Below are 11,494 nucleotides of genomic sequence, written 5' to 3'. Positions count from 1 at the left end.
AAAGTGTGCCTAGCCCACAGTCTTCTAAGACTGTAAATACAGTTTCTGTAAATTCAATGAATCAAAGATAAAGCGCCATTTAAAGGTGTTAACCACAAACTGAGCGAGCTCAATCACCGAGTGAACGAGTACTGTAGTCTGTCTTCATCCGACTGGGAAAACTAATCTGGACTGTCTTAAGACATTTTACAGAAAAGCTGACATCTTACAGAATGATAAAATGGACATTAGAACAAAAAGTGCATTTCATACAACATTAATTGGTCAAAGGTCGATTTTTAATATCTGCAGTTGATATTACTGCTGATTAAATATTTAATAAGTGTTGTACAGAATTTGAATATGAACAGGCATGTATGAGGGCGTGGTCAAAGTTGAATCCATTGTGAATGTTTTGAGATTGCGGGAGGAAACCCACACAGACACGGGGGAAACATACAAAGTTTCTAACCTTCAGATATTCCAATTTTCTGTTCAACAACAGAAGCATGCCCTGAAAGGCATTGCTGGTTTTTCCCAAAGATTTAAAGAACCTGAGCACTGGGTTCCCCTTTGGCGCTGGATTCGGCACAGTCATGCAAGTCTTCAAGGCCTCGATAACTACATCCACAATGGATGGATCCTCCGATTCCAAGGCTTGGAGGAGCTCCTTTGCAGTGTCGAAATGCTCACGGAGGTCTCCATAAAGAGCCTTGCTTACCTTCTCGACAGTACGACAGTCCGACTTGATCACAACATCTGAGGAGTCGATCTTTCCCAAAGTTGCAGCTCTGAGATTTGCGACAATCCTGTTGAATTTGGGGACGATCAGCGATCTCTTGGCCTTATCCGTGGCTTTGTATAACAATCCCGTTAGCAGCAAGGCAAACAGCTTTTGAGTTTCTGGGTCGTGTTTTGTATATGTGGCCGTCTCAGAAATAGATTTGTCAGAATCATACTCGACTTCTTCATAGGGACATTCAGAAGTGGCTTCCGTATTTGAGCGACTCTCGTCCACAGTTTCAATGGATGCCACGCGGATCAATCTCACTGGTTGGTTTGGGGAATCCGAGTCATCTGAACTCTGCATCACCTCGTCAATGTCCTCCATCGAATCTTCACTACGTGCATATGATAGTAACCATTGGTAGTAATCGTTAAGCCAGGGCCAGTCGATGTCGTCATCCACTGGGCGATTAAATTCATTGATTTCTGTCAGTATTTCAAGGACGCTATCGTTCTGAGTAGAATAAGTTATCTTACACAACCCTTGATCTATAACAATACATTTTGTTTTTTTCTCGTCTTCTTTTAACTGTAAATCTGGTCGGGGGCTTTCGCTTTTTGGGGTTCTCCTCAGATAGCAATGGCACTTCTGCAGGCGAAGGCACTGAAGGGCTTGAGAGACTAGATCGATCATGGAGCTTAGAGTTGTAAAATAGATACACTTACATCTTAAACACGTGGGTAGCTCATAATATTCATTCTCCATTACCATCATTATGTTACAGTCGATGCGCCTCTTCACCTCTCGTGCTGCCATCGTGATGAATTTGTCCAAACTCTCACAATAGATGATGCTCGAGAGGTGTAGAGTTTGAGCGAAACTCAACGGAAGGACGTATTTCAACTCATCCAGGACACCCTCCTCACGCACACCGAAGTAACACAACCTCGGTTCTATGTGAGAGTGTATCCTCTTTGCTTTCCTTTGCCAGTCGGAAACGACCGGTTGAATACCATCCAAGATTTTGTTGTAAGTCAAATCGACAATGCACTGACACAAGTCGACCAGCAGATTCAGACTGTGTTTGACATGGTTTCCAGATTGCACCTGGTACCAATATTTGGTGATCAGTCTCTTTATGAAGCGGCTAATGTCTATGACAGCCTTCATTCTAGGGACGTGCACAAAAGCGGTCAACAAGAGTCCTGATGTCTCCGTCATTATTGTCTGTGTTTCTTTGTGTTCGCTGTCGGCCTTCAGTGCAGAAACAAATACAGCTCGAGTCCTTTGGTGTAAGATGAACATTCTGTGCTCAGGCTACTTCAAAGGCATTCAACTGTGATGTCATCAGGGGGACGGACGTGCAACGCTTTTCTTGCAGGACTTGAGGACAAGGGGGCCTTAGGCTTCTTTCAGAGTTCATTTAAAGGGTTGACACAACGATTTGTTGGCAGACCATGAAGTCAAACGGATTTCAAGCTATCCAGTTTTAATTAACTCTACATCGAGTCGTGTGTGAGTTACTTACAACATTCAGCAAACTGTAGAAATCTGATTGGACAGAGGGCAAGAAAATTTTATAAAAAAACATGTTTTTGTGTAATCCAGCGTTCCTTTGTTAAATGTTCATTTACCTCGCACATATATTTCTTAAAGAGCATTACTATGGATTATTTTTACATCATAAGAACTTTAAAACGTTTCAAATGTCTGATGACTCATCCTGCATTCAGGGACGTTCACTGATTTTTCTACCGATTAAAAAGCTCTGTTGAAGCTGACAATCCAATCGAATTCATCCCTGCGGTATGTCCCGCCTTCTATCTTGTGATTGGTTTCCATCTCGTTTCAGTTTCAGAAGTTCTGTTTGATGGGGACTTCCATTCTATGTATTCTGAACACTTGGCTGAAGCGTACGTAATAGTCTTTTGACCAATCAGTTTGTTGGGTTGGAGCTATAAGTGATATATAGTTAGGCAATATCTCACAAGGGAGTGATGTTTTGAATATTAGCTGCTGTGATTCAATTGTAGGCACAAGGCTGCCGGTCCCGGCTCTAGACATGGGCAGAATGGGGCAATAGGAAAGGATAATGGACTTGAGCTTTTAAAGCATTTTCACACCGCAGGTCACACCTACACATTCACACAGTGACGACAGAGGCTGCTCTGTAAAGTGACCATAACTCCCATTCATGCACCAGAACAGTCCTAAAGATCACTTATAGAGTATCCCAGTAACAAGTCTTGAAGTATGGTACTTATGCTGCATTCATGTGGTGTCAGACACATCGGGAACATGACTTTCTGAGTTGTAAAATGCAAGTCGGAAAAACAACTCAGAAACTCTGGAAAAAATGAGGTGACAGACTTGCCGACTAGACGTCATATTCATCATCACATGGGGGGCAAAATATTTTTTTGTAAATGTTCAGATACTTTTTATGAGTTCATTGCACATCAACATTTTGCTCAAATATAACTCATAACAGACATTCACACATCGTCTTTGCCCGCGCTTATTTTTGTAACTTTCCGCAGTCGGAAGAACGACTTCCCAACTCGGAGAGACTGGGACAACCGAGGAGCACCTGAATGCAGCATAAGTGACTAGTCAACATTACAGTAGAACCGGGACTGCGAGGGGCGTCCATCTTTTAACACGTCTTTCAGTTCCCCTTTGACGTAAGGGGCTGTCAATCTGCTTTGACCTTTGATTCGTCTATTTATTTGACTGTGATACTTTTGTTCATTCCCGTTGATTCAACATCTTTACAAAGCATTTCATTCTCATGCTGCCGTGTTTTATTTATGTAGAAACTAACTGTTAGATTACATCCAATGATAATCAATCATTTCCAAGCGTGCTGTTGTTGCGAGCGAGGATATGAAAGGTGTGAATTTTAAGCTACTTTGCTTTTCTTTCTTTGTTTTCTACTTTCTTCACATTGGGGACATTTCCACATTTGAGTTATAAAGAGAGGAGGTCAATAATGATTTGATTCTCCAGTAGTGACACCCTGTCCCACACAGAAACAGCCTCACACCTTCACACACACACACACACACACACACACACACACACACACACACACACACACACACACACACACACACACATGGCAGAGTCGTTAAGTCAACCAGCTTCAGGTGTGTCGTCTTGTCACACAGCTGATTAAACCATGTGAGACACACTAAAGAGGGAGTGACAGTTTTAGTTTCTGATGTACGAGTGAACACGCTGCAGCTCCATGCACTGGTTTAGATTTATATATATTTTCTTATTTATTTGTGTCGTAGCAGAAGAAGTCAGAGCCGAGTTCTCTCTGGAGCTCCAGAAGCAAATATGTTTGCTTGAGCGGTCTGCGGCCTCCGGTTTAGTCTCTTTTTATTTGTGTTTTTCATAGGATCACCCTATACATGTTTTATTCCCTGTAGAGGATTTTACCAGTAGTTGGAGAGTGAACTGGTGTGTGTGTGTGTGTGTGTGTGTGTGTGTGTGTGTGTGTGTGTGTGTGTGTATATATGTGTGTGTGTGTGTGTGTGTGTGTAGTCATGAAGGAAGAGATCGCTGCGGCCGTGTTCTTTGTCGCTCGCCTGGTGAAGAGGTATGGTTGTCTGGATAATGACAGCAGGGACCGGTTTGCCGCTGCCCTCACCTCCGTTCTGTTTGAAAACTACAAGAACCACTGGTACCCGAAAGCACCGACCAAGGGACAGGCCTACAGGTCAGTGTGAGCTTTCATTTCTTCATTTTGCAACTTAAATTGAAGATGGCGCAGAAGTGTCCAAAAAGCTGCATGAATAGGGAAGTTTTCTTCTTGAAACAAGACTTTTTATTTTATTATCTCCCTGAGTAGCAGAGGTCACTCCAGAGGTCACAGAGAACCCGCTGAACCCAAGCTCTCTTTTCCAGGCATGCCCTGCAGCGAAACAATAAAAATATAGAACAAGACACACTTACAACAGAGTTCAAATAAATACAATCATAAACACACACTTTTTAACACTGATGATTTAAAAAAAAAGTCACATTTTAAAACGGTTACAATGCCTGTCTGTTAGCTGAGACATTAGCTCTTTAAAAACCCGGTGTGATACCAGAGAAGGCACCTGAGCTGTCCTTTTGAAAACTTTTCCACATATTGGACCAGCAACATTTGGAAAGTGAAGAGTTCCTGTCATTCAAGATAAAATAATCCTTTATTTATCCCACAACTAGGAAATTTACGGTGTTACAGCAAAGATTGCAAACAAAAAGTGAACACAATACAATTTAAATGAGTTAAAAATGTACAAAAAAAAGATCAGCTGAGAGCTGCAGTTGACAAAATGTAGTCTGGTTTCAGATTTATGTACTTTATTGTGCCTGCAGCTCTGCACAACTTAGAATAAACAAGCACAACACAAAACAGGACGAGTTTAAAAACACATGGAGTGATGCATGAAATAGATTCCCATATGCACGATGTAAGTTACTCAGAGTATAAAGTGTTGACAGTAGCTGCTTTGTGCTCCAGGTGTCTGCGTATGAACCGGGAGCAGCTGAGGGATCTGGTTCTTCAGCAGGCCTGCAGGCAGAGCGCGGTGCGGTACGAGGATCTGGGCCTCCCCCTGGAGATGACGGTGTGGGTCGACCCCGGAGAGGTGTCCTGCAGGTCAGAGGTTACACTTTGTGTGTTGAGACCAGGCGGTCATGACGAGAGCTGCTGATTTGTTTTTGAAAATGCTCAGTAAAACTAAAACCTGGACTGCAGCTCGCTCTTCTGTCACTTACAGACGTTCTGCTCTGAAAATCATCGACCTTTTCCTCGTTGCAGGTACGGTGAACACAGCACTCCATTCTGCGTCTCGGTGGTTAACGGTTGTCGACGGGGAGATGGCGAGTTTTCCCGGCGCATTCATGACGCCGTGGAGCGGGCGAGCCTCGACGTCCAATCGGGAAGCTCTTCAGACGAGGAGGAAGGGGGCGGAGACAACAGCATGAGTAGCGGCAGCAGCCTCTCGACTCTGTGCTCCTCTCAGGCCCCGCCCACAAATCCTGAGCCCAAAACCATCCCGACAGTCAGCAACCCCAACAGCGTGTACAGGGTAGGTTTGATGGGTTTTATATTCATCTGAATGTTTTTGAATGTGGACCCTAGGAAGGCTAGCTGAGCTCTCAGGTACAGCTAACGGGGATCTAACAAATAATCTACAAAAAACGACGCCATGACGCTGTCCTCCAGTTAGGGTTATTTTTTTGACATTAAGTCAGGTGATGCAATATAGCGGGAGGATAAATCCGCCTCAGGGGTCATTGATGGGTTCAAAAAGCATCCATTTACTTTGAATCTTTCTAAAATGTATTTTGGGGATTTTTTCTGCCTTTTTTTTTTTTTTATATTGGGGTCACAACAGAAAATGTTTTATCACCTCCCAGAGAACTTCAGCTGTCGGCTTCTGTACCCTGAAGTTGAACACGGTATAAACACATACTACAAAATATTAACAAATAAAGATTAATGTCGAACAAAGGTCTGAGTATGTTTAAAGTGTGCGCTACTGCTAAACCATTGTTTGTGGATTCTTGTTGGAATCGCAATGGATTGTGGGATGTGTATTTCCTTCCCTCCCAGAAAAAAATGGAACAGCACTTTTTCTGCTGAATTAATTGTTTTGTGGTCATGAGTTGCTGGTTGGCTTGGTTCCTGTGGATTTTAAAGGTAAATTGTAAGTGGGTGGTCACCCCCCCCCCCCCCCCCCCCCCCCCCCCCCCACACACACACACACACACACACACACTACCAAGCCCACGGCAGTTACTTCTGCAAGATTTTACAAGTATGACTTTGTGCACGCTGTGTTGGCCTGATACTGTGAGTATCGGAGTAATCCTAATTATCACCCATCAGAAAGTTCTAAAACGCACAACACTTGTGTTTTAAAAGTTTACAGTTTGGTCCTGAACTCTTAAACTGAGGGACATTTTGTGCTGGTTATTTCCAGCCTGAAAGAAGACGCAGGGTGGCAGTTACAGGTTTCTATTTTGAACACAGCTGCTGCCGGTCTTTCCCGTGGCGTTTCATAACCCTCTGCCCTTCTCGTCCTCAGTTCAGCGAGTTCTCTCCAGGAGCTCCTCAGCAGTGGCTCAGGGAGAAGAGGAAGGCCTTTGGCGGGGATGCTTACCCCCCTCACCCTCCCCCGCCCCTTCATCCTCCTCACCCTCCTCACCCTCCTCTCCCCCTTCACCCTCCTCACTCGCCCCCGGCCTCAGTTCCCACCTCCCAGTTCTCCAACCAGAAAGGCTTCAAGTCCTATCGAGCCACGTTCACCTTCACCGGGCCACGCGTCGACAAGTACCACTGGGTCAGCAAGTCCCGATCCTAGAGTGAGTCGAGCCTCAGCGAACGGGATCGGGATCTACCGCTTGGGGCTGGGGACCAGGGAGGACAGCCGTGATGCTGGATCAGAGAACCTGTTCAGCAGGATTAAAAAAGTGTTGGGACAGTGAATGTAGTCTTTATCTAATGTGGTTTAAAGTGTAATGATTTAAAGTTATGCTGATTAAGCATGTTTTTTGTTTTTTTTTAAGTTATATACTAATCAACTAATTTTAAATAATTCTCTATGTTTTTTAAAACTAAAATTAATGTGAGTGTGAATAAAGTAACATTTAACTTTGCTCTTTCATTTCATGTTTCTGTTCTTTATTTAAACATGTTTAAGGTAATGTGACCATGAAGCTAAAAATAACTACAGAAGACTGGTGGAGGGGGAAACTCACAACAGGGAAACTTATAGAAAGTGTCAGACTCTGGCCTCCCTTTTTATTTTTTATTTGTTGGCCTTTTCATTTCATGTAAATGAACAGTCAAAAACGATTTAAAGTCACAGGTTTACTCGTCTCGACTGGTTTAATAAAATATGTTGCATGTCCACACTTGCACGAAACTCATGAATGCAAACAGCTAAATTGTTCACTCTTGACTTCACCTGGAGTTTCTCCTGCCAGCCTCCTCGTGTTTACTTCCTTAAAGTCAGAAAGCTCCATATCACTCTTCAAGCTAAGCTAACATGAGCAGCAGCCTCCAGCTGTGTTGGACAAACTGATTTTTAATGTAAGGAATGAAACCTGTTATTCATACTTAGGGGTGTGGGTTATGATAATATAGCTGTTGATGTAGAGGCTAACAATATGTTTGGTATTGTATTGTTAGCTACAGCTAGCAGCCAGTTAGCTTTGTCTGGTGCTGAACTTGCCTGGCTCGGTCCATATTCAGAAGCAGAATCAGGTTTTATTGTACATTTACACATAAAGGAATTTGACTTGGTGTGTTGGTGCTAAACAATTAAACAGGAAATGAAGCAGAACTAACAACAACTTAAATGATACAGAGTAAGATATTACAATATATAAAATAGAATTTAAAAATGTAAAATATTAACACCCCCCCCCCCCCCCCCCCTTGTTGGCAAGAATAGTTGATGTTACAGGGTGAGTCAGTAAGCTGCAGCAGAAAAACACTCGCCCATCATGAAACACACCTCTGATGTGTTTAACAACTTCTAAAACCAACTTCTAAAACCAGGATTCAACCAGCGTTCATTTCAAACCAGGGTTCAACCAGCGTTCATTTCAAACCAGGATTCAACCAGCGTTCATTTCAAACCAGGGTTCAACCAGGGTTCATTTCAAACCAGGATTCAACCAGCGTTCATTTCAAACCAGGATTCAACCAGCGTTCATTTCAAACCAGGATTCAACCAGCGTTCATTTCAAACCAGGGTTCAACCAGCGTTCATTTCAAACCAGGGTTCAACCAGCGTTCATTTCAAACCAGGATTCAACCAGCGTTCATTTCAAACCAGGATTCGACCAGCGTTCATTTCAAACCAGGGTTCAACCAGCGTTCATTTCAAACCAGGATTCAACCAGCGTTCATTTCAAACCAGGGTTCAACCAGCGTTCATTTCAAACCAGGGTTCAACCAGGGTTCATTTCAAACCAGGATTCAACCAGCGTTCATTTCAAACCAGGGTTCAACCAGCGTTCATTTCAAACCAGGATTCAACCAGCGTTCATTTCAAACCAGGGTTCATTTCAAACCAGGGTTCATTTCAAACCAGGATTCAACCAGGGTTCATTTCAAACCAGGGTTCAACCAGGGTTCATTTCAAACCAGGATTCAACCAGCGTTCATTTCAAACCAGGATTCAACCAGCGTTCATTTCAAACCAGGGTTCAACCAGCGTTCATTTCAAACCAGGATTCAACCAGGGTTCATTTCAAACCAGGGTTCAACCAGGGTTCATTTCAAACCAGGATTCAACCAGCGTTCATTTCAAACCAGGGTTCAACCAGGGTTCATTTCAAACCAGGATTCAACCAGCGTTCATTTCAAACCAGGATTCAACCAGCGTTCATTTCAAACCAGGGTTCATTTCAAACCAGGGTTCAACCAGGGTTCATTTCAAACCAGGATTCAACCAGCGTTCATTTCAAACCAGCGTTCATTTCAAACCAGGATTCAACCAGCGTTCATTTCAAACCAGGGTTCAACCAGCGTTCATTTCAAACCAGGATTCAACCAGGGTTCATTTCAAACCAGGGTTCAACCAGCGTTCATTTCAAACCAGGATTCAACCAGGGTTCATTTCAAACCAGGATTCAACCAGCGTTCATTTCAAACCAGGATTCAACCAGCGTTCATTTCAAACCAGGGTTCAACCAGCGTTCATTTCAAACCAGGATTCAACCAGGGTTCATTTCAAACCAGGGTTCAACCAGGGTTCATTTCAAACCAGGATTCAACCAGCGTTCATTTCAAACCAGGGTTCAACCAGCGTTCATTTCAAACCAGGATTCAACCAGCGTTCATTTCAAACCAGGGTTCATTTCAAACCAGGATTCAACCAGCGTTCATTTCAAACCAGGGTTCAACCAGCGTTCATTTCAAACCAGGGTTCAACCAGCGTTCATTTCAAACCAGGATTCAACCAGCGTTCATTTCAAACCAGGGTTCATTTCAAACCAGGGTTCAACCAGCGTTCATTTCAAACCAGGGTTCAACCAGCGTTCATTTCAAACCAGGGTTCAACCAGGGTTCATTTCAAACCAGGATTCAACCAGCGTTCATTTCAAACCAGGATTCGACCAGCGTTCATTTCAAACCAGGATTCAACCAGCGTTCATTTCAAACCAGGGTTCATTTCAAACCAGGGTTCAACCAGGGTTCATTTCAAACCAGGATTCAACCAGCGTTCATTTCAAACCAGCGTTCATTTCAAACCAGGATTCAACCAGCGTTCATTTCAAACCAGGATTCAACCAGCGTTCATTTCAAACCAGGATTCAACCAGCGTTCATTTCAAACCAGCGTTCATTTCAAACCAGGATTCAACCAGCGTTCATTTCAAACCAGGATTCAACCAGCGTTCATTTCAAACCAGGATTCAACCAGCGTTCATTTCAAACCAGGATTCAACCAGCGTTCATTTCAAACCAGGGTTCATTTCAAACCAGGGTTCAACCAGGGTTCATTTCAAACCAGGATTCAACCAGCGTTCATTTCAAACCAGCGTTCATTTCAAACCAGGATTCAACCAGCGTTCATTTCAAACCAGGATTCAACCAGCGTTCATTTCAAACCAGGATTCAACCAGCGTTCATTTCAAACCAGCGTTCATTTCAAACCAGGATTCAACCAGCGTTCATTTCAAACCAGGGTTCAACCAGCGTTCATTTCAAACCAGGATTCAACCAGGGTTCATTTCAAACCAGGATTCAACCAGCGTTCATTTCAAACCAGGATTCGACCAGGGTTCATTTCAAACCAGGGTTCAACCAGCGTTCATTTCAAACCAGGGTTCAACCAGGGTTCATTTCAAACCAGGATTCGACCAGCGTTCATTTCAAACCAGGGTTCAACCAGCGTTCATTTCAAACCAGGATTCGACCAGCGTTCATTTCAAACCAGGGTTCAACCAGCGTTCATTTCAAACCAGGGTTCAACCAGCGTTCATTTCAAACCAGGATTCAACCAGCGTTCATTTCAAACCAGGGTTCATTTCAAACCAGCGTTCATTTCAAACCAGGATTCAACCAGGGTTCATTTCAAACCAGGGTTCAACCAGGGTTCATTTCAAACCAGGATTCAACCAGCGTTCATTTCAAACCAGGATTCAACCAGCGTTCATTTCAAACCAGGGTTCAACCAGCGTTCATTTCAAACCAGGATTCAACCAGGGTTCATTTCAAACCAGGGTTCAACCAGGGTTCATTTCAAACCAGGATTCAACCAGCGTTCATTTCAAACCAGGGTTCAACCAGGGTTCATTTCAAACCAGGATTCAACCAGCGTTCATTTCAAACCAGGATTCAACCAGCGTTCATTTCAAACCAGGGTTCATTTCAAACCAGGGTTCAACCAGGGTTCATTTCAAACCAGGATTCAACCAGCGTTCATTTCAAACCAGCGTTCATTTCAAACCAGGATTCAACCAGCGTTCATTTCAAACCAGGGTTCAACCAGCGTTCATTTCAAACCAGGATTCAACCAGGGTTCATTTCAAACCAGGATTCAACCAGCGTTCATTTCAAACCAGGGTTCAACCAGCGTTCATTTCAAACCAGGGTTCAACCAGGGTTCATTTCAAACCAGGATTCGACCAGCGTTCATTTCAAACCAGGATTCAACCAGCGTTCATTTCAAACCAGGATTCAACCAGCGTTCATTTCAAACCAGGGTTCAACCAGGGTTCATTTCAAACCAGGGTTCAACCAGCGTTCATTTCAAACCAGGATTCA

The 11,494-nt window shown here is 43.4% G+C and overlaps 1 protein-coding gene across 1 annotated transcript; it reads left to right on the top strand.

Annotated features, from left to right (window-relative positions):
- Positions 1-3,908: 3,908 nt before the first annotated feature.
- On the top strand, positions 3,909-7,377 carry btg4 (B-cell translocation gene 4). Its single transcript, XM_020657948.3, has 5 exons — positions 3,909-4,080; positions 4,259-4,433; positions 5,226-5,363; positions 5,526-5,796; positions 6,799-7,377. The coding sequence occupies exons 1-5, from the start codon at positions 3,957-3,959 to the stop codon at positions 7,072-7,074; spliced, it is 984 nt and encodes a 327-aa protein (XP_020513604.1). The 5' UTR covers positions 3,909-3,956; the 3' UTR covers positions 7,075-7,377.
- The last annotated feature ends 4,117 nt before the right edge of the window (positions 7,378-11,494 follow it).

This window comes from Labrus bergylta, chromosome 14 (assembly GCF_963930695.1).
Source record: "Labrus bergylta chromosome 14, fLabBer1.1, whole genome shotgun sequence".
Taxonomy (NCBI): Eukaryota; Metazoa; Chordata; class Actinopteri; order Labriformes; family Labridae; genus Labrus; species Labrus bergylta.
Note: the sequence above shows the minus strand (reverse complement) of the source record. Positions and strands in the feature narration are given on the sequence as shown.

What these genes read in the sequence shown, in the direction of transcription:
- btg4 (XM_020657948.3), top strand. Translation starts at nt 3,957, where the DNA reads ATGCACTGGTTTAGATTTATATATATTTTCTTATTTATTTGTGTCGTA. An exon ending in TGAGCGGTCTGCGGCCTCCG is followed by an intron (nt 4,081 to 4,258) that starts GTTTAGTCTCTT and finishes GTGTGTGTGTAG; the next exon opens with TCATGAAGGAAGAGATCGCT. An exon ending in ACCCCAACAGCGTGTACAGG is followed by an intron (nt 5,797 to 6,798) that starts GTAGGTTTGATG and finishes TCTCGTCCTCAG; the next exon opens with TTCAGCGAGTTCTCTCCAGG.